General features: G+C 34.1%; 1 protein-coding gene across 6 annotated transcripts in view; it reads left to right on the forward strand.

Annotated features, from left to right (window-relative positions):
• Positions 1 to 23730, forward strand: part of ATG4C (autophagy related 4C cysteine peptidase) — a 101157-nt gene that overhangs the window by 53038 nt on the left and 24389 nt on the right. For all 6 annotated transcript variants that reach the window (XM_005678322.3, XM_005678321.2, XM_005678324.2 and 3 more), the window contains 6 exons: positions 915 to 1245; positions 3289 to 3359; positions 10248 to 10384; positions 15323 to 15401; positions 16062 to 16138; positions 21484 to 21603. In XM_005678322.3, the coding sequence (XP_005678379.1) occupies positions 915 to 1245; positions 3289 to 3359; positions 10248 to 10384; positions 15323 to 15401; positions 16062 to 16138; positions 21484 to 21603 (815 nt within the window). The remainder of the gene's footprint in view (positions 1 to 914; positions 1246 to 3288; positions 3360 to 10247; positions 10385 to 15322; positions 15402 to 16061; positions 16139 to 21483; positions 21604 to 23730) is intronic.

A 23730-nucleotide genomic window follows, 5' to 3' on the forward strand; every position in this document is an offset into this window, starting at 1 on the left:
CCAAAATAAAACACATTTTCTGAAGTGAATCTCTCATGAATACTGTGAATGATATTCAGTATATTTATTGTGCCTTTGGGTAGTCAAGATCTGGTGAGCAGTATTGGTAATGGAATATAAAATTCTTTATTCCATCTTAGTACTATAAAAAAAAAAAGAAAAGAAAGAGAAACATATTCTTGAATTGTCCATTTGTACCTGTTTACTATTTTTTTCTCTTTTATTTTGGTAATTTTTTCCTGATTATATGTAATATATTCCCATTTAAAAAATTTTAGAAACTACAGAAAAGTGTGGAGAATAACATTTCAGCTCTAAAGAAAGCATCATTGATAAATTAGCATGTTTTGTCTGCTTGTACCTTTATTTTTTAAGCACCTTTATTAATCTACATACTATAAATTCACTCATTTAAAGTGAACAATATTTCAGTGGTTTTTAGTGTATTTATAAAATTTTGCAATTATCCCCATAATCTAATTTTAGGACATTTTCATCTTCCCCCAAAGAAACCACATGCTGATAGTGCTGTGCTGTGCTTAGTTGCTTAATTGTGTCCAGCTCTTTGCAACCCCATGGACTATAGCCTGCCAGGCTCCTCTGGATTTTTCCAGGCAAGGATACTGGCATGGGTAGCCATTCCCTTCTCCAGGGGATCTTCCCGACCCAGGTATTGAACTGGGGTCTCCTGCATTGTAGGCAGATTCTATACCAGCTGAGCTACAAGGGAAGCCCATACTAATAGTGGTCATTCCCAGTATTCCTCCTTCCCCATATACAACCATAAATCTACTCTCTGACTTTATTTAGTTTAGTAACTCATGTAACTTTAAATGCTGCATACTTATTTTAGTAGAATTGCTGAAGTCTAACTATTTAAAAGATCTGAATAATTTGCTTTGTAACTACTATAGCTTGGACCTGGCCAGATGCTTTGAACATTGAAAATTCAGACTCTGAATCTTGGACTTCGAACACTGTAAAAAAATTTACCGCATCATTTGAAGCATCGCTTTCAGGGGAAAGAGAACTCAAAACCCCAACAATTTCTCTGAAGGAAAAAATCGAGAGATATTCTGATGATCGTGAGATGCAAAATGAAATTTATCACCGGAAAATCATCTCTTGGTTTGGTGATTCCCCCTTGGCTCTCTTTGGTTTACATCAGCTAATAGAATATGGAAAGAAGTCTGGGAAAAAAGCTGGAGATTGGTATGGACCAGGTGTGGTTGCTCACATTTTAAGGTAAAACTGTTTTAAAGTCTTCCATCTTATGACTGAGTTCCTTAGGCTCAGAGATACTGATTTTTGCAGTGTATATATATTATTAGAACTTTTAAAATCTAACTGTATGAGAATATTTATAAAGGAACTTATATTTGCTATTAGGGAAAAGACAAGACATATTGTGACTCTAGTCTCATTTAATTTACTGACAAATTTTTCTTCTTTTGCTCATAGGTATGGATATCCAAGCTTTCTTTCTAACCAGGTTTTCACTAGACTGCCCTATTGAAATGTTCTTAAAACTAACAACTCTTTCAACCTTGGAACATGCATGACATTATAGTTTTTTTTTTTTTTTTAAACAGTGTAACCTGGGGGCTGTAATGTACTGATAGTGTAATGAAATGTCAAGAGCTAAAATTGATGTTTCCAGCATTTCTTTGCACACATCAAATTCTTGTGAATTTTAAATGTATGGGATTATTAATATAATTATATCATAGTAAAAGTAAAGGGTATGTGATATTCAGAGTACTTAGAAAAAAGTTGAAAGTCAAATTTCACTATACCTCAGGTTTATAGTGCCATTTACTACTGAAGTTTTAAAAAAATTATCTTGTTTGTTGTATGTCCCATTATTATTATTAACTGAATCATTAATAATATCATCAAATTACAGCATTTTATAGTAAATTTAGTCCATTTAGAATAATAAACAAAATCCAAATTATTACAGTTTTTTTGCATATTAAAAGGCTTTATATTTTGTAGGCCAAATGCTTGCAGTTGAAAAAATATTTACCTAATGTTATTAAATAGATTATTAAGAATAATATCAAGTCCAGTTTAGTATGACATTTATAAAAACATAATCATAAAAGCATAGTTTCTACTGTTCAAGATGTTATATTCTATATCCCCAGGGATCAGGGCACTTTTTCTATAAAAGACCTGATAGTAAGTAGTTTAGGCTTTTCAGGCTCTATAAGGGCTCTATTGCTCATTTTTCTCATTTAAAAAAAAATTTTTTGTTTTACAGTCTTTGAAAACTAAAAACCATTTTTTAGCCTCAGTTTGTACAGAAACAGGCCTCAGCTCTTGTTCGAACTGTGGGCTATAATTTTCCATTCCTCTTTTATACTAGCACATAAAAACATGCAAAATAAGGCATATTAAAGTAAAAAAAATAAAGATACAGTTAAATAAAAGTATATATTTTTCTACAATTTGTGTAATTTCTTTTTACAGATATTATGTTTTTTTTTTGTCATATCTTGTGAACCATTGAGAGCATTATATTCACTTGGAAAAATTTTTCAATTTGCAATTTTACTTATAGAATTCTAAGACTTGAAAGTAGGAAATTCATCTGTTCAGGTCCTATAGGTTTTTGAATGAAGGAAAAAAGTCATGTTATTGTTTAAAGAAAAGATAAAAAACTTTCTTAAGTGTACTAGAGAACAATCATATTTTGCTAATCAGTAACGTAATGGGCTTCCCTCATAGCTCAGTTGGTAAAGAATCCGCCTGCAATGCAGGAGACCTGGGTTCAATCCCTGGATTGGAAAGATCCCCTGGAGAAGGGAAAGGCTACCCACTCCAGTATTCTGGCCTGGAGAATTCCTTGGATTATACAGTCCATGGGGTCGCAAAAGTCGGACACGACTAAGCGACTTTCACTTTCATTTAATGTAAGTTAATATGAAGCAAACCTTGAAGCGTATTGTAATAGCACTTTTTAGAAAGCATTTAATATAGCCAGGGGAGTTTGTGAGAAATTCTTTTGGGAGGACTGGGTAGGGGTCATGCCTTTATACCCAAGAATTTTAAATTTTAAACTTATGTTTTTATGTTCTTTGAGTAATTTAGAGTAATATTCTACTTTGAAAAAATTGATGTGATTTTTTAAAAATACCATTCAAGTAATAGTTTTGAAAGCAGGCACTAAAGGTTAAATAGGAAAGTCAAGAAAATGTTGGCTTTCTTTTCCTTTAAATGAAATCTTTATTTATTAACTGGAAATGTTAGGATTTTAAAGGATAATCCTTTTTATTTTCTTAGAAAAGCAGTTGAAGAAGCAAGACATCCAGACTTAAAAGGAATCACTATTTATGTTGCGCAAGATTGTACAGGTGAGGAATCTATTATATAATTCTACTTTTTATCCACTTGTTTGGTTAGACCTTTTTAAAAATTTAGGTATAATTGATATATAGCATTACATTAGTTTCAGATGTACAGCATAATTTGTGTTTGTATATACAAATTTGTATGTTGCATTGGTTTCAGATGTACAACAGTATTTGTATATATTGTGAAATGATCATAATAAGTCTAGTTAGCATCCATCACCATCCATTCTGTCCATTCCATTCTCGTTGTCCAGTTGTGTCTGACTCTTTGCGATCCCATGGACTGCAGCTTGCCAGGCCTATCTATCCCTTACCATCTCCTGGAGTTTGCCCAAGTTCATGTTCATTGCATCAGTGATGCTGTCCAGCCATCTCATTCTCTGATGCACCATACATAGTTACAAATTTTTGTGTGTGTGATGAAAACTTTTAAATATACAATATATATTATTAACTATAGTCCCCATCCTGTATGTTTCATCCTTATAATTTATTATCTTATAGCTAAGAGTTGTATCTTTTAACCCCCTTCACTCTTTTTGTCCCCCCACTTTACCTCTGCCAACCATCAGTCTGTTCTCTGTCTCTATGAGCTTGGTGTTTTGTTCATTTTGTTTTGCTTTTTAAGAGTCCACATGTAAGTGAGATGATAGAGTATTTGTGTTTCTCAGTCTGACTTATTATACTTAGTATAATGTTCTCAGAATCTATCCATCTTGTCACAAATGGCAAGATTTCATTCTTTTTTATGGCTAAATAATATTCTTATATATATATAAACACATATACATACACCACATTTTCTTTATTCATTATTGATGGACACTTAGGTGGTTTGCATACCTTGGCTATTGTAAATAATGCTTCAGAAAACAAGGGGATGCATTTATCTTTTTGAGATAGTGGTTTTGTTTTCTTCAGAAAAACACCTAGAAGTAGAATTGTGACATCATACTGTAGTTCTGTTTCTGTTTTTTTGAAGAACCACTATAGTGTTTTCCATAGTGGCCATGTTAATTTACATTCTCACCAGCAGTGCGCAAGGGTTCCTTTTGCTCCACATCCTCAACATTTGTTGTTTCTTGTCTTTTTTGATAATAACCATTCTAACAGGTGTGAGATGGTGTCTCATTGTGGTTTGACTTGAATTTCTCAGATTGTTAGTGATGTTGAGCACTTTTTCATGTATGTATTGGCCATTTATATGGCTTCTTTGGAAAAATGTCTCTTCAGGTCTTCTGCTCATTTTAAAATTGGATTACTTTTACAAATATATACAAATATTTTTGTCAGTCAGTCAGTTCAGTCGCTCAGTCGTGTCCGACTTTTTGCGACCCCATGAATTGCAGCACACCAGGCCTCCCTGTCCATCACCATCTCCTGGAGTTCACTCAGACTCACATCCATCGAGTCCGTGATGCCATCGAGCCATCTCATCCTCTGTCGTCCCCTTCTCCTCCTGCCCCCAATCCCTCCCACCATCAGAGTCTTTTCCAAAGAGTCAACCCTTCGCATGAGGTGGCCAAAGTACTGGAGTTTCAGCTTTAGCATCAGTCCTTCCAAAGAAATCCCAGGGTTGATCTCCTTCAGAATGGACTGGTTGGATCTCCTTGCAGTCCAAGGGACTCTCAAGAGTCTTCTCCAACACCACAGTTCAAACGCATCAATTCTTCGGCGCTCAGCCTTCTTCACAGTCCAACTCTCTCATCCATACATGACCACAGGAAAAACCATAGCCTTGACTAGGCAGACCTTAGTCGGCAAAGTAATGTCTCTGCTTTTGAATATACTATCTAGGTTGGTCATAACTTTTCTTCCAAGGAGTAAGCATCTTTTAATTTCATGGCTGCAGTCACCAACTGCAGTGATTTTGGAGCCCCAAAAAATAAAGTCTGATAATGTTTCCACTGTTTCCCCAGCTATTTCCCATGAAGTGATGGGACCAGATGCTATGATCTTCGTTTTCTGAATGTTGAGCTTTAAGCCAACTTTTTCACCCTCCTCTTTCACTTTCATCAGGAGGCTTTTTAGCTCCTCTTCACTTTCTGCCATAAGGGTGGTGTCATCTGCATATCTGAGGTGATTGATATTTCTCCCAGCAATCTGATTCCAGCTTGTGTTTCTTCCAGTCCAGCGTTTCTCATGATGTCCTCTGCATATAAGTTAAATAAGCAGGGTGACAATATACAGCCTTGACATACTCCTTTTCCTATTTGGAACCAGTCTGTTGTTCCATGTCCAGTTCTAACTGTTGCTTCCTGACCTGCATACAGATTTTTGTATATTTTGTATATTAACCCCTTATCATATATGTGATTGCAAATATTTTCCTCTGTTCAGTAAGTTACCTTTTGATTTTGTTGATGTTTTCCTTTACTGTAACAGAAGCTTTTTAGTTTGATGTATTCCCATTGTTTACTTTTGCTTTTGTTGCCTTATGATGCCCAATTAAAAAAATTATCACCAAAACCAATATCAAGGAGCTTTCTGCCTGTTGTCCTCTAGGAGTTTATGGTTTCAGGTCTTATGTTCAAATCTTTGATGATCCATTTTGGTTTAATTTTTGTGTATGGTATAAGATGGTGGTCCAGTTTTATTCTTTTGCATGTTGCCGTACAGTTGTCTCAACACCATTTATAATTAGATTTTTCAAAAGTATTTAGCTTATCCCAATTATACTGTAAAGAATTATGAAGGTGGGGACCATGTTTTCACATTTTGGTTCCAACATGGTACCCTATGTAGGCATTATTAAATATTTCTTGATTGAATATATACTATGAATTATAAGTTGCAATATTAAAATAAATTCTTGAGGAAAATTTCAGTATTTAAAATGACTACTTGGAAAAAGATAGGTGGGAAAATATAACATAAGTGTATACTTGGTATGCATGTCTGCCAAGTACCTCCTCATTGGTGGATTTGTTTCAAGGGAGGAAAATTCTCAGTTTGAGTTGTCTCTTACTAGTCCTTCAGTAAATCATCTGATCATGATGCAGGTATTGTCCAGAATGTAGCTTTGTTTTATTGTTTTGGGTCTTCTGTTTAATGACCAGTATTTATAGTAATTTTGAAACTCTATTGGGGATAAAATAGAGACCTTAATTTCCTGATAAAATAATGTGTCTTCAAAATAAGCCACCTCATATTGTTTATTTTTTACAGAAATGCTTTCAACAGAACAAAGTATGTTAATGTTGGGGAAAGTTAAGTTATACTTTAATTATGTTTAATATAAGGGTGTTTATGAGAAGTTTGAGAGTACCTTGGTAACTGACTAGTGCTGATAGTGTGGAAATAATGGTTAGCAAATAAACATGCATATTGTTTGGGCTTTTGTTAAGGTTAATTGGATTTTTAAGAAAGACTGATAAGCCATGATTATAACCATATAAACATGAAAGTTTTAAGTTTTCAAACAAGTGTATGAATTTTGCAGATACTAAATTTGTTTTTCAGGTAGGAGATCTTACAAATAAAATGTACTGTGTTAAGAGTTCTAATTAAGCCAAAGGATGTACTTAAACAATTAGTCATTAGATAATTTATGAATTTGCCTTTTGCATTTTTATTGATATCAATTAGCTTTGGTCTTTAGCGTCACATACTGTTAATTAAAGATCACAAAGCTACTCAATATCTAGGTGATTTGTATAATTTGAAGTAGATATTTAAAATTTTGAACACTGATATTTAAAATTATAAAGGGAGAGTTTATATTACTGTAGTGCATTTTGATAGATTTTGAGGTTAGAAATTAGGTGAAGCCAGAGTCAATTAATAATTAATTCCTCACCATTCCCCCATCTTCATTAGTGCGTTTTTTTAATTAGTGTTTTTAGAAGCTCCACTTTCTATTCATTTTCTCTTCCTTTCATTCTGTATTCTTTTCCTTTGTAATTACATATTTTTCCATGGCTTTAAATAGTTAGGACTATGCTCTATACATGAGGACTTTAAAACTGCATTTCTAGTGCTGCTGCTGCTGCTGCTAAGTCGCTTCAGTCGTGTCCGACTCTGTGCAACCCCATAGACGGCAGCCCACCAGGCTCCGCTGTCCCAGGGATTCTCCAGCAAGAACACTGGAGTGGGTTGCCATTTCCTTCTCCAGTGCATGAAAGTGAAAAGTGAAAGGGAAGTCGCTCAGTCGTGTCTGACTCTTAGCAACCCCATGGACTGCAGCCCACCAGGCTCCGCCGTCCATGGGATTCTCCAGGCAAGAGTACTGGAGTGGGGTGCCATTGCTACTTGTGTTAATATGAGGTAACTTGTATTTTCTGCCATCCTTAACTATTTCCATTTAGATGTTCTACAAGCACTTCAAATTCAGCACATTTAAAATTAAACCTATCATTTCTCTCTATACACGGCTCCTTTCTTACTTTCTATTTTCTCTTCACTGATAGTATCATGTCCACATGCATGCTTACTTATTCTTGACTCTTTTCTTGTTGCTCATAATCTAGTCAGTCAACCAAGGCTTAACAAAGTATACTTGTAAAAAAAAGGTTCTGAAATCTGTCCTCTCTTCTTCACTCTCGTTGATACAGATCAGACCCTTATCTCTAACTAGGACTTGAACATGATTTCCCTTTCTCTTCTATTTCTCATTCATTTAGTCAAAAGAAATGATCATGTCCCTTAATTTGAAAATCTATGACTGTCTGTTAACTCCAGTCTCAAGTTATTGTAGCATTGAAAATAAAGCACATGAAGTCCTTTACCAATTGTCTTAACCTACATTTCCAGCATCACTGGTCAACTGTTTTGCATGCTGGTACACCAAAGTACCATCAACCTGCACACCATTCCTTGGATGTATTATTATTACCTTTCTTCCATGTCTTTGCTGATATTGTTGCCTCTGCTTAGAATGCCCCTTATTATTAAAATGCTTTTTATTAACTCTTACTCATTCTTTAAGAACATGCTATGAAGCCTTTTCCAGCTCCTATCAGGTAGAACTAGTGTATTATTCTGTGTTCTGTAACATTGTGGAAATACTTATATTAAATATTGCACTTGTAATTCACTTTTAATAACACCTTGTGCTTATCTGTAAGTCCTTGTAGATCAGTGTTGGGGGAAAGTACCAGAACTATTTGGTTGGGAATCACTTCTGTAATGAGCCTCTGTTATGGAATTGTACTGTTTTATAGCCCTTCCATGTGTTGAAAGTGGAGGGAAAATACCAAAACACTGAGGCAGACACTGTGAATTAAGGATCTTATTTGCATTTATATTTCCCTGGCATAGAAAGCTTCAATAAATAGTTGGCCCTCAATAAATGTGTGTTGAATGAAATAGAAGAGTAAGAAGAAATTGAAGAGTAAGAAGCACTTGATAAGGAAGAAATTATTGTATATGCCAAGGGAATATTATTACTTTGTCTTTTTGCAACAATATTTGTCTCTGAAGGAGGCAGTCCTTTGGAAAAACCCATTTGATTGGAGTATTTATTAGTTCAGAAAAGTCAAAGATAGAAACGGTCATGTGTGTACTATCTCAGAAAAGTGAGAGAATTTAAAGATTTATAATTTGCAGTTTTACTGAGTAGCTTGGCAAAAGTAAGATGAATTGAAACATGGAAAGAACTATTTTTCCATTTTTGCAGCTTTGGTGTAGACTGACCATGGGAGGTACACAGTTCCTGTGTACATATTTGGATTTACTCAATCTCGTGGCCTTACAGTACCATCTGTCTCCTGTCAGTTCCCAAATTTTTAGCTCCATCTCAGACCTGTTCCCAGATAGAGGCTTTTTATGTCCATAACTGCCTACTCATCATCTCTGCTTGCGTATCTAGCAGATACCTCAAGCTTAGCATGTCTAAAACTGAATTCCCGTTTCTCCTTCCTGTATCTCCCCTTCCTACAGTCTTCTGTGTCTTTGTAGACGGCAGCTCGCCTGCTCTGTTTGCTTATATCAAAACGACGCCCATCATCTATGACTCCTTTTTCCTCTCGTATATTTGTTTAATGTATCATTTTTCACCACCTCCTCATGACCATCTTGTGACCATTCTGCATCTTGACAATTATTGCCTTTGTTCAGGCCACCATCGTCTGTTGCTGGATTCTTGCGGTGCCTTCCTAACTTCTCTGTGTTTCAGCCCTTGCCCTCTGCAGTCCTGTGCTAATAAACACAGGAACCACACTAATAAAATATAAATCCAGATCAGGACATTTGTTTCCTAAAAAACTCTTCAGTGGCTTCCCATCTTACTCAAAGTAAAAACTGAAGTCTTTATAATGGCTTTTTAAATTTCCTACCATCTGTCTTTGTTCTCTCTCAATTTGTAACCTTATCTCCTAACCTCATTATCTACTATTGTACCTTTGCTCACAGTCCCTCCAGCGGCACTGGCCTCTTGGTCCTGGAACAAACTGTCCATGCTTCTGCCCTAAGACATTTGCACTTGCTCATCTTTCTATCTAGAATCTCTTCCCCCAGGTATCTGCACTTCTTGGTTTATTACTTTCTTTAAGTCTTGCGTTCCCTACCAGCTTATTTAAATTATGCTCCATTTCAACATTTCCTATCCATCCTTCTTCCCCTCTGTTTTCCTTCAGAGCAGCTATCACCATCTGTCTTATCATATATTTTACTTATTTATTGTCTACTCTGTGTTAGAGGGTATGCTCTATGAGGGTAGGGGGTTTTCTCCATTTTGCTCACGGCTGAAGACTCAGTGCCATATAATAGTTATTTGATAAATATCTATTGAATGCACAAAGGATGTGGGTAATTTTTAACTCATTGAGACCTTGTTAATGATGTTAGAAATTGCATGACTGGCCATTGTTGGGAGAAAAATTAGGGTACAAGTGTTTCTGAAAATTATTTTTGTAAAATTTAATATGTATTAATTGTATTTTTTCTCAGTTTACAGTTCTGATGTAATTGATAAACAGTGCACTTCCATGGCCTCTGATAATACAAATGACAAAGCTGTTATTATTCTAGTTCCTGTTAGACTTGGTGGAGAAAGAACCAATGCCGACTATTTAGATTTTGTAAAGGTATGAAATAAGAACTAAAAAATTTTGAAGGCAGTGCTAGCTAACATAAAAAGTACAGAAGGTTTGCAGTCTTTGTTCTATGAAATGGAATGATTTTATAGTTGTAGATTGATGATTTTATAGTTGTAGGTTATAAAATTTGACATTATAGATTTTAAATTTCAGTATTACAAGATCAGATGTGATTTGAAGAGTAAGGTGTTATATGACAAAATAAAAAAGCCTTTTAATCTTTGGAGCTAATCAAGGGGATACAGTGCAGCAATGATCATAATCTGAAATATGTTTATAGTTCCTAGTATTCTTATGTGTGATTTTTAAATGTATGTACCTTTATTTATTCATAAACCCACATTAAACTATATCTAGGTAACTATTGAAACAAGATGAGTTTTAAAAATTACTGCTGCATTATCTTCTGCTTTGTTTCATGTGCTATCATAAGGTCCATAAGTAGGAAGAATACTTATTTATATAGACAGAGGTGATGAAGATAATGTTGGGGAGGTTCCAATTTTGTTTCCCTTATATTAACCAGTTACAAATCTGTTCTATTTCAGAACACATAATTTTTTTTTTTTTCAAAAGAACCTGTCTAATTAGGTTATCTTGTCACAAAACTTTAACTTTTGAAATAGTCTGGTTGAAAGTTTAGTATTTATATTATTTGCATAGTTTTAATAAAATCAAGGCCAGAGATGGAATTCCTCTTTGAATGGACTGTTGTGGCATACACGATTCCTGAAATAAATTTTAGATTTGTACCTCATGTGAAACACAGTAATAGTCCCATACTGTGATCCCAATGTATATAGGTGGAATATGTATCCTCACTCTAGATTGTACTGATTCTAAAAATCTAGAGCAGTTCATTTCAATATATGGTATATGCAAGTCTTCTAGCTGATATCTTGGCTTTTCCTAATAGTTAATAAAAATTTGCAGGCTACTTGTTACTAATAGTACCAGTGTGTACATGCTGAGTTGCTTCAGTAGTGTCTGACTCTTTGCAACCCTGTGGACTGTAGTCCACCAGGCTCCTCTATCTATGTAATTCTCCAGCCAAGAATACTGGAGTGGGTTGCCATGCCCTTCTCCAGGGGATCTTCCTGACCCAGTGGTTGAACCCATATCTCTTTTGGTCTCCTGCATTGGCAGGTGGGTTCTTTACCATTGGCGCCACTGTAACCAATAACTTATGAATCCACTAGATAAAAGTGGGGCTTTGATTTCTAATATGTGGACTCTTTAGTAGAATTTTTGGTGAAATATGAGAAGTTGTGAACCATTTCATGAGGGCTTTGATATTTCTGGCATGCTATTATATCTCTTTTGTAACCAAATCTAAAATGGATTGCCTGAGAAGATCAGAAACTGAGGCAGTTTTGGAATCGACTTGCTAAAACCCCATTTCTGGCGAAAAGGGCTGCAGATAGCTTCATCTGGCTGAGGGCTTTGCTGTTTGGCGGCATTGAGAACAGTTATCAGATGGCAGGACTGTGTAATCCTCTTGAGTGATTCATTGGAGTGTGCATTGTAGTGAAACAAACCACGGTTAGCTGTTAAAGTGATCCTTAGTACCTAGCATATAGGAGTTGCTCAACAGATATTTGTATAACACTTGTAATACAGATTTATCTCACTTTGCCCTCACACTAGCTGGGAACTCAACTGCCTTTATAAAAAAACAGAAATGACAAAAGTTAAGTGATACGTTCAACTTCAGATAACAAAACTATTGACAGAGACCTGACCTTTTTTCATATGTTCCAGTAGAATCTGGACTTCCTAAAATGTAACATTTCTTTGAGCTTCTACTAATTTAATTTATGCTACAGTCCACTTTTAGAATAGTATTAATAACTATTAATATGTTTAAAGTTTTTGGTTATCAGGTAAAAATGTCTAAAATGGCTGAGTGAAGTGGGTGTCATGTTAGGTGTGGTGCTTGGTCACAGGATGGTTGGGTCAAAAGCCATAATGAGATCATGTAAAGAGCTATTCATTTAGGAGTGAAAAAAATAGCGTGTCTAATAGACCTGAAAGAGAAGTAATCATGCTCTTCTTCCTCTTTCATTTCTGCTCACTTTTCTTCTGTATTTCCTCCTCCTCCACTTGTGCCTCCCTCACCTCCCCACTCACTCCCCCTCCGTCTTCTCCTGTCTGTGCTTCTTCCTGCTCATTTGTCAGCACTGTATTTTTTCCTGCCAAACTACTGTACATTATACTCTCCAAAATTCACCATTCAATTCTATTTAAATTTATTAACCAAGGTAATTCCATGGTATTTCAGAGATGGTACCATCGCCTGCTACATTCTGTGAGGAGCTTTATCAATCCCTACCACAAGAAGTTTACTTATTTATTTATTTTTAAAAGGACCTGGAATGAGGAAAATCCAATATGTTCTCTTTCTTCAGCAAGACAAATTAGGACTTTCCGTTTTTGACTGATTACTTCAGTCTTATTTATTGCTTCATGGATACAGCTCAATCAATGCTCACCACTAGATAACTGTGAAAAAGCTTTTTTAGGAACTGTAAAATGTTTCAAGTTTCCAAAGATACAGCTTCTTATATGTAATGACATTTTAGCTCCTAATCTGCTTCTAAGTGTTTATTGCTAAATCTGCTCTATTTTGTTGAAAAGGAAATATAGATGTCAAAAACCAAAGTCTTTCTTCCATTACCCAAAATCATTCTTTTTTCTGACAGTCTGTGATGATTCTTGCTATGCGTTTTTTTCTTTTTACTCTCGACTTTGAGGGACTTAGAACTTTTACTTTCTCCTGGGTCCCTGTATCAGAAACATTGTATTTCAGCTGATCAGATTGCCTCAGGTTGAAGGCACTCTCTAATTGTGTCAAAGATCTTTATTTGGGGGTAACACAATAGAATAATAGGACTGAGAATAGAATGATAATAATATAGAATAATAACAACTATTATCAAGATTTTTGGTAAAATTGCATCTTCATTAATTTTTGTTGTTGTTACTTAGTCACTCAATTGTGTCCAGTCTGTCTCTTTTGTGACTGTAGCCCACCAGGTTCCTCTGTCCTTGGGATTTTCCAGGAAAGAATACTGGAGTGGGTTGTCATTTCCTTCTCCAGAGGATCTTCCTGATCCAAGGATTGAACCTGCGTCTCTTGTATTGGCAGGCAGATTGCTTCCCACTGAGCCACCTGGGAAGCCCCAGTTGATTTTTCTGTTTAATTTTTTCAGTTGCAGTTCTCCTTACCCCACAAAAAAACACCTCTATGATATTTTCACAAAGTATACAGTTTGCATCCATTAAACATTGTAATATAGATCTATAGATATTGATAGGAAAATGTTTAAGAGATCATGAATGACAAAAGTTACAGTGGCATATGTTATATAATGACATATATATATAATTGTATTTATAAATCTGTATGTGAATATATGTAATATAGATAGATGTCAACAAGGTATTCCCCTAAATGTGGTTAATGATGAACTCTGAGTGTTGGTGTTTTGAGAAATTTTTGCCTTTTGATTTATTTTCTGTGTGTGTTTTTCAGTAAACCACCACATTACTATTTTTAAGAAAATCGTTAGGTTTAAACAAAACTGTTCTGTTTACTTGTTAAAAGAAAAAAGCATTTGTTCACACAGTCTATTTGTGTCTTCTAGATTTTGAAACATCCTCTCATTTAAGAGAAGGGAAGTTTATTGTTTAATACTTTGGGGGGTTTATAGCGTAAACTTTATTAGTGTTTTCTACCATAATATATGCTAAAATTAATATAGAAGCTATTGACAGTTTCTACATTAATAGAATATGGATATTAATTGATTCCACTGGGCATATTTTTAAATGACTCTACTCCATGGACATGATTTTTTTTTAAAGTATAGAATTACTTAGGCCGGAATTATTCTCTGTTGGTCCAGTGGTTAAGAATCTGCCTTGCAATGCAGGTGACGCAGGTTTGATCCCTGATCAAGGAACTAAGGGGGCTTCGGCTTCTCTGGTGGCTCAGCAATAAGGAATCCTCCTGCAATGCAGGAGATGGGGTTTGATCCCTGGGTTGGTAAGATCCCCTATAGAAGGAAACTCACTCCAGGATTCTTGCCTGGGAACTATCATGGACAGAGGATCCTGGTGGGCTGCAGTCCATTGGGTCGCAAAGAGTCCCACATGACTTAGTGACTAAACAACAACAGGGGAACTAAGATCCTACATGCCTTGGGGCAACTAAGCCCACACAGCACGATTGAGCTGGTGGGATGCAACAGAAGGTCCCCCGTGCTGCGACTAAGACTCCACACAGCAAAATGATAAATGAATTACTTAATTTTAAAAAAGAATTGTTTGACCCATCTTAAGTAGATGCTTAGGGAACTACTAAATGATTTATTGAGGTATCATTGGTATTTTATGATTAGTAAAGTAAACTGACTTTAAATACAATAATATTTATTCTTTTCCTTGGATTAGGTTGTTTTCATTAGTCTGTTTTTATTCCAAATGAAGTAGCACAAAATTTTTGTGAAGTGAATACCATTGATTAAAAACGATATTTAGTTTGTTAAGACAAGTTTCAGTGAAAACAAGGAACAATGTCTAATAATTACTTCTAGCATTTCACAAAATGTGATGAAAATATTACACTGATCACAGCAAAGTTGCACCAACTAACTGATAGGCCATATGTTTTTACTTTGGCAGAAATGTTTATTGCCTTTCCATAGTTATGTTGTTTATAACTGGCACGTACTAATTGTTTAAAGTTGTTAAATGGAAGATAGTTTGGTAGACAAAAGGGTTTCAGAACATGGGGGAAAATGTAATAAAAATAAAAGTGATGGTGAAAAATTTGCAGACTACTACTAGTAATATAAATTTAGTTGTTTTGAATAATTATCATTTGTCTCTTGACCCTAAATCTGAATTAATTTATTTTGGCAGGGAATTTTAAGCCTTGAATATTGTGTGGGTATTATTGGTGGCAAACCTAAACAGTCATATTACTTTGCTGGATTTCAAGGTTAGTGCTTTAGTAAAGTATATTTCTTCTTTGTTTTCTTTTAAAAGTCAGGAAGTTAACATAGGATCATCCAGAAACAGGATGAGTAACAGAGCAAAATGAGTACCTTATAAATTCATCAGTCCTGCCATAGCCATTCATTTGTCATTTGGTCCATAGTATAATTGGATTCTGTAAAATGTATATTTAATTTCTGTTATTGCATAAACAAGGCATAATTTATTGATTTTTACTAAACTTTAGAAGACATTGCTGCTATATTCTGGCAGTTGCTATTTACATATTTACCTTATACCAGTTTTAGTGGTGCTAGTTGATGATAAAATGACAAGCAATATGTTCTTCCTGTCAGGATAAAGTAATGCAATACATTTTTCATATGCAAACTGTAGAATATAATTGTGTGTTTGTGAAAGTAATTTTATCACCAAAAATTAAATGACAGTCTCATCACTTTATAAAAATTCTGCTTATACAAGCATATTTGATTATGCAAAAGTTAATCTGTCCTGTGCAAACCTATGTTTCAGTCAATGAATATCAGTCTGGCAAGCTGTTACTCCCAGATTTTTTTCAGCTATTCTACATAGAAATTGGATTGTAAGCAGTGTAATAATAAGGTGTTTTTTGAATTACTTGTCTTCTGTTTTGTCCTTGTAGATGACAGTTTGATTTACATGGATCCTCATTACTGCCAATCTTTTGTAGATGTCAGCATAAAGGATTTCCCTCTTGAGGTACTGTGGATAAAGAGCTGGGACTGTTTTCTTACCATATGAAGCAAACTCTTAATTATTCAGAGATGTGCTAAGCAGCTATGCTTTTACGGTATTCCAAGTTAATAATAAATATTTTACTAATTTACAAAGCCATAATACATACCGTGGTCAAAGGTTAGATAATTTGTTGCTGAATTTTAACTTATAATACACTCTCTTCTTCATTTATCTTTGTCTCTAACTTGTTAGATATCCTAGCCCTACCAAAATAAATGATCAAGCTTCCAAGTAGTTTTGTACATATACAGCTGAACAGTAGTGAAGAATTTAAAATGTTAGACATGTTTAAAGAAAGAAAGGGGGAAAAAGAAAAAGAAGACAATGGAGTTGGGTTAGAATGACAAAATGATTGAAGGAGAGTGTAACATTATTTTGCTTTAAGTATGTAATTAAGACAAGTTTCAGTGAAAACAAGAACAATGTCTAATAATTATTTCTAGCATTTCAGTAATTAAGTCTTAGCCTCTAGTTAAGTTTCCATAAATTTTACTTGGGTTTCTAATATTTATTTTAGCTTTGGTTTCTTAAAGTCTTCTTTTCCTTCCTGTTGATTATTTTCTGAGCCAGCATTTAGAAAATTTTTAAATTGGATTTACAATGTTTTGTTAGTTTCAGCTGTACAGCAAAGTGAATCAATTATACTTGTATAGGATTATATTTCAGAAAATTTTGAGAGTGCATAAATGAGAAATGTAACTGTTACATGGTTTCGGTTCATATTTTCCCAGTTGATGCTTTTAGAGACTTTTAAAGTCATCTTAATTACTTGAGTGGCACATGGATCACAAATTCTCCAGGGCTTGGCAAGTTGGAAATGTGGTTTAGTACTTTGTTTTAGTAATAGCTTGCTAGCTAATATTAATACCTAATAAGTATATAAGGGGTAGATTATGAAGATGGATAAAGCATAAGATTAAAATCTGGTACTAAGTGATAGATTATAAAACAGCCTAGCATTTTTTGTAGACCATTATCTCAGCTAAAGTACGGGCCAGAGAACAGCTTTGCTTTCTACTTTCTTCCTTCACTATATTTTGCATATAAACTTTAGTAAGTATTTCCGGTTGACTGATTAATTCTGTGGGAGGCACTCTAGAATTGTGCTATGTGAACCACACTGTAAATCTGTTTCTGCTGCATAGTGATCTTGTGGCACTGATTCCTGTGTCCTCAGTTACATTTCCCATGTGGCTGTGTCAAATTGACTCCTTAAAAAAAAAAAATACTTGAGATTTAGATGGAAACTTGTTCATAGTGCTCTAAGCATTATCTAAAATAGGCAAATTAAAAGATTATTAGTGTCGGGTGTTTTGACCAGTAGAAAGAGATTATTCATCTGATATTTTGAGAGACTCTACAAAGATGCCAGGTCAGTGAATATCCATGTTATTCACACTGTTATTAACGAATGCCTACACAATCAATATTAGGAAGGTTGTAGCTCACTGGGAGACTGTTGCAACACTTCACAGGTGAGTCAATAGAAGCTTGAAGTGGGAGGTAGTGGGAATGGAAAATAATTTGATTTTAAGAGACTTTGTAAAGCAAAATTTGGTGAAATTAGGTAACTTCTTAAAAGCACAGAAGCACTTATTTTTTATATATTGAGATGCCGGAAAGTGGGTTTAAGATGAGATTTAGCAGTGAGGCTGTGTTAAACTGTGGGTTTTCATTGTTAGTAGTTAAATCAGGGCAGAGTTTCAATTGTTTGGATGAGAGCACTAGTGGATATACATTATCTTATACATATTTATAATGTATATGTATATGTATGCAGGCATGTATCTGTATGTGTATGTATATATTTAAGTTAAGATTTCTTAAACCAGAAACTATTGCTTCATGCTGTTTCTCATATGCTTTCAGAGTGACTGATTCTATCTCTTTACAAATACTGAAAATATTTTATTATTAAGGTATTGTTGTACTGTTTGTTCTTGTTTAGTCGCCAAGTTATGTCTGACTCTTTTGTGACCTAGGCTCCTCTGTCCATGTCCAAGGCAAGAATACTGGAGTGGCTTGCCATTTCCTTCTCCAAATATTGTATTACCTTAATATTAACATTCTACTAATAAGGTTAAAAAAAAAACCTTATTATAGATATGTTAGTCTCTTCTGATTGCTAGGCCCCCAATTCCAAGTTTCAGGTTTTAGGAGGTGTATACAGTGGTGACTATTTTAATATATTCTTTTAAATTCAAAGCATAGTGGCACTAAAGCTATTAGAATGATGTGATGTGATTATGTAGATAGATGAGTGAATTTCTCAGTGAAAGATGTACCCTTTATGAATTACCCATGTGAACTGCAGTGAGTAGGAGGTGCTTTTTAGTAAGGATGTATTCTCTAATTAATTATCTTAGGAAGTTTTATCTAAATCACCAAATAACAGAGCTACACCTAAAATTATTTGTTTCAGTATTATTTGTATGTTTAGGTAGTAGAACCCACTCTTTGATATAAGTCTGGAAGAGTACCTACCATTTGGTAGGTGCCTAATTTTTTGAGGCCATGAATAAATATTGTCTTAGAAAAAGGACATAAATGGGAATTGACTCGCTCTGGCCAGTTTTTTCAGAAACGTAAGTGCAGAAGTGTATCTAGTGATACTTGCTAAAATGTGTTTCAGTAGAAACTGCTACTCTTACCTAATCATCAGAATTTTAAAAACTAGAATTGTGCTAAAAAGTTTTAGTTTTTAAAACCTAAAAAATCCAAGTGCATGCTGCTGCTACTGCTGCTGCTAAGTCACTTCAGTCGTGTCCGACTCTGTGTGACCCCATAGACAGCAGCCTACCAGGCTCCACTGTCCCTGGGATTCTCCAGGCAAGAACCCTGGAGTGGGTTGCCATTTCCTTCTCCAATGCATCAAAGTGAAAAGTGAAAGTGAAGTCGCTCAGTCATGTTCAACTCTTAGTGACCCCATGGACTGCAGCCTACTAGGCTCCTCCGTCCATGGGATTTTCCAGGCAAGAGTACTAGAGTGCGGTGCCATTGCCTTCTCCTCTAAGTGCATAGCACAGAGAATTATCACAGAGTGAACAGAGCTGTGTAATGCCACTTGGGAAAAACACCTTAAAGTCTAAGTTGTTCTACAATAAACAGAATTGATTCTGAATTATAAATTAATCTTGGTTTGATTTCAGAATATTCTTGGGTGAACAAACAATATGATTTAAATGGTATAAAATGCCTCTCTGTAATATGAGTCCTAGTACTCATGTAGGAACACCAGATAGTGCAGTTTTCAATCATCAGATATTTATATTTGTGTTTTTGTGAATAATTTAAAAAGTTTTCTATAGATATGAAAATAACTATGTTTAGTGTTTGTCATTATTATCTATGGTGATGGAGACAATCAGTGAAGTAGCACTAAGCCTATATTGGTTTAGTCTTAATGGTTCTTAATGAAAACTTTAATCAATGCTTTAATATAATTTAGGGCATCCATGTAGACAAGTTAAGAAAATACTTTGTTGGACCGTACAAATTTTGATTCTTCTTTCTTATCCCCAGGTAGTGAAAACTAAACGAGCATTTCTTATTACTGACTTTGGAAAGAGGGGCAAATGACTATTGTTAGATATCTTGTATGTCAAATAATTTTTGTTTTGTAAATATGACCTAGAACTGTCCAAGCCTAATACTCCTGTATACTGTTAACTACCAGATTTACCTAGCTCTTCTATACCTTTCCAGATCTGTTTTTTAATATCTCTTTATAAACAAAATCGGTAAAACAATGTTAGAAAAGTCCAGCTAAGACAGTACTCATATTGATTAGAAAGATGGACATTCCAGTTTAGCTGGGTTGAGTCTTACTGTACAGTAAGTGTTAGCTAAGGGTTTCATAGTAGTCATAGTTTTAAAAACACATTTGTTTGGTTATTTACTAGCATGATGTTGGATTTGAATCTAATATATGACTGAACTATTGATAAGGGGGGAAAAACAGTTTGAATGTATTCATTTTGCATATCCTCTGTTGATAATATGGAATATTAATTGGATCACAGGATATTTTTAGGGGGAGAGAAAAGAGTGGTTTTGATTGATCTTCCATGAACATAAATATAAAAGTCTATATTTTTCTGCCTTTTTATAGATAATTCCAAGTTTAAATCCCTTAGTTTTAGGCATTAAATACAGGGAAATTTTAAGTTTATGGATTTATATCCAGCCTAGATTATTTCTTGAGCCGCTTATTTTTTAGTTAAAAATATAAAATATAAAATGAAGAATTCCTCATACCTGTCTCCCATCTGCCAGGTTTTCTCCCTTTTCTCTAACCTTGTTAATTTTTGTATATCCTATGCAAATATGAATATATATTTTATGGCCCTCCTTTTTAACATAAACATCCTTTTTCTTATACATACAAAAAAAAAGATCTGGTAGCATTTTTAAGGACAAGTATCTGAGCATTTATGCAGTTAAAAAATGTTTTAAACCAAGTACTAGAGTGTCATGGTGAAGAAAAAAGATCAGAATGATTAGCTTTATATTCTACCCTTTTACTACTTTTTCATTCTCTAAAGATAATCAGATTCTACTAACAGCCACAGCCTACTGGCGAAAGTAGAGAGTCGAGAGCAGCATTTTTGAGCCATTTGTATCTTTAACACTCTGACTACTAGAGAAGAGTGAACTAAGGGAAGAGGGCAAGGACCATAGTAGAACAATTTTCACCTTATCCTGTGTGGAACTAAATAAGAACTTGAGGTAAAGCTCAGTAGAAGAGTGGGTTGGGACAGTGTGCAATTATGTGCTGATTGTGTCAATTGCTAAAACTCTCAAGCTGACCTCTTCATATCATCATGAAACATTTTCATGAACCTGCATATTTGTTTACAAAGTCTTGGTTTTCTTATTCAAAGGTTTATAAATATTTTAAAAATCTCTTAACTGAACAGACTTAATTGCAGTTTCATAGAAATAGCTAACTTGATTCTAAACATTGTACTAGCCTATTCATGTCTTTTTCAGAGATACATTTTTTTCCCTTCTGCAAGTGTTAGAAATGCACCCTGCTTTTGACACACTTCTTTTCTTTTGCAGAATGGCACTAATGTGTAAGGTGGAGATTTGGTAAACTGAATGTACACAATGTTGGCTCTTATGTTTTACAGCTTTGGAGACTGGGAGGGATCATCTGCATAGGATATGCTAAAACACCATTTGAAAGCATGTTTATAGTTTGAAGGATAGCTAGATAGCAAATTTTAAATGAAGTGATATTTTTGTATATAAAGTCCATTAAATAAAACTAAATTAATCCTAAAGAACTTTTAAAATTACAGACATTCCACTGCCCTTCTCCCAAAAAGATGTCATTTCGAAAAATGGATCCTAGCTGTACAATAGGATTTTACTGTCGAAATGTTCAGGACTTCAAACGAGCTTCTGAAGAAATCACTAAGGTACTTTTATTTTAAATATTATAATATTTGTAAATGATCTAATTTTTATTAGAGATAGCCTATCAGAAGACAAAAATATATAATTTATAATATGGTTATAAAATTTCCCCTTGAATGTTAATATTATTAGGAATATTGTAAGCCAGAAAATATAACTATTTGGGGATTCCTAGCCTTTGAGGGTGATGAAACCACTTTTTGGCTAGTTGAAAGTATTGACTGATCCACTAGGTGGCACTGTTGAAATAAAAATCTCTGCAAACTGTAGCCATGTGCAAGTAATTAGGTTATATTTTATTTGAAGATTTTAAAAGGGCAATACCTTAGGGGGTAGAAAAAAATTAATGAAGTATTTGATCAAGCCAAATTGTGCATTATTTCTTGTTAGTCCAAGTGCTTCTTTGATTTTTTTTTGAAGAGAAATGGTATTTTTGGATTTCTCAGAACTGCTTTATCAAATGAGCTGTGTTGTTACCTTCCAATAAGCTTGTTTAATCTGATCTGTTCTACTTATAGGATCTCTGAAATAGGTTTATTTGACTCCTCTGATTACCTTTAAACTTCTGCATTTTTCTGGCCATTGAGTACTGCTAAAATATTTATAGGGCCTTAAGATCTGTGTATATTTAGTAGTTTGGAAAGATTACTTATTTAGCAAGTAAGCATAATTGGATGGCTCTCTTTATTAGTATCAATAGTTACAGATTATCATTTATGGTATTTAAAGCCAGTACTAGAATCATTTTTAGGAATTCTTAACTTGAGCTCAGTTATAATAGTGTGCCTTATAACTGCTTTATTTCCAGTTAATTTTATTCAGGAAAATGGACATACTGGGTTAAAATTTTACTTTTATAATGTAAAAATAGAATGAAAAAGTTAAACAAAAAGTTTCATTTGAGTTAGGTTTAGTTTACTTGACTTGCCATGTAAAAGAGGAAATTTAACAGAAATATGACAGAAAAATGAATGAGAAGAGGAGAAAATGAGGTATGTGAGAACATTTTCTTATTCCTCATTTCTCACAGTTGTCGTCTTTTCACTCTCCTTTTCAACCTGAAGGGCCAAGTGAACATAAGGAAATATGTTTTATCCATTTTCTCTTTTTTATCACTTGAAATTAGTATATACATTTGTATATTTCATTTTGACAATGTTCTGTCTTTATAAGGTGTTATGTATGTACTAAAATTTACAGGTGCAGATGATGCTATAATATAGATTGATGTTGATGAACATTTTTCCATTAAAAAGTCCCATTTCTGTTTGCATTAGTTTATTTTCTATCTAGGTTGAAATAAGTATATTTAGAACAGTGAAGTAATTACCTCTGGAGTAGAAAATAGCCCAAATTACTATTACCAAATTGAAAAACAATTATATTCATAAATGAGTTGCATGTTGATATTTTCTGATTAAAAACATGGTTTTGTGGGTTTTATACTAATAATTATAGTTTTTATGCTGGAAAACTACTTAGAAGTTATTGCACTTGATGTGTCCTAGTGATATGCAATGTTAAAGCAAGGAGAAAACATGCTGAAATATCATATGGAAGTATTGAGAATTTTGCTAGAGTCTATTAACTTTGGTTTAATTGTACTGTTGTTCTTAAGTTCATAGCGTTTTGTAGCAATATCAAAAACTCACTTTGTCAATTAATAGCTCGATCATTTACTTTTGCTTGGAAGATGGTAAATTAAGCAGCTTTCCTTCTTAAAAGCTGAATTTGGCATTTGTAAACTGTAATATTTTTTCTTTGAAAATTAAAGCTTCTTAAATTGTTTCTATATAGGATATGTTTTCAGTTTTCTCATTTTGAAAATGACGCCAGATAATGTAGATTCTCATGTTTAATTTGTAATGCTATACGAATGGATATTCTAATGCTTTTGCCACATGAGTTTTAAATGTTAATAAAACTTGTTAAATTAATTCAGTGTTTAGCAGAGCTCAGTCCAGCAAGTATCTGAATAACTATCATGTTGAAATCATAAAATGACCAAGCCATAATCCCTGCTTTTGCCCTCAAGTGGCATTTATAGTTCAGGAGGCAGAATAAGAGAAGATAGGCATTACATTGAATGTGATAAGCATTCATACAGAAATAGAAATAAATCGATAGGG

This window comes from Capra hircus, chromosome 3 (genome assembly GCF_001704415.2).
Source record: "Capra hircus breed San Clemente chromosome 3, ASM170441v1, whole genome shotgun sequence".
NCBI lineage: Eukaryota > Metazoa > Chordata > Mammalia > Artiodactyla > Bovidae > Capra > Capra hircus.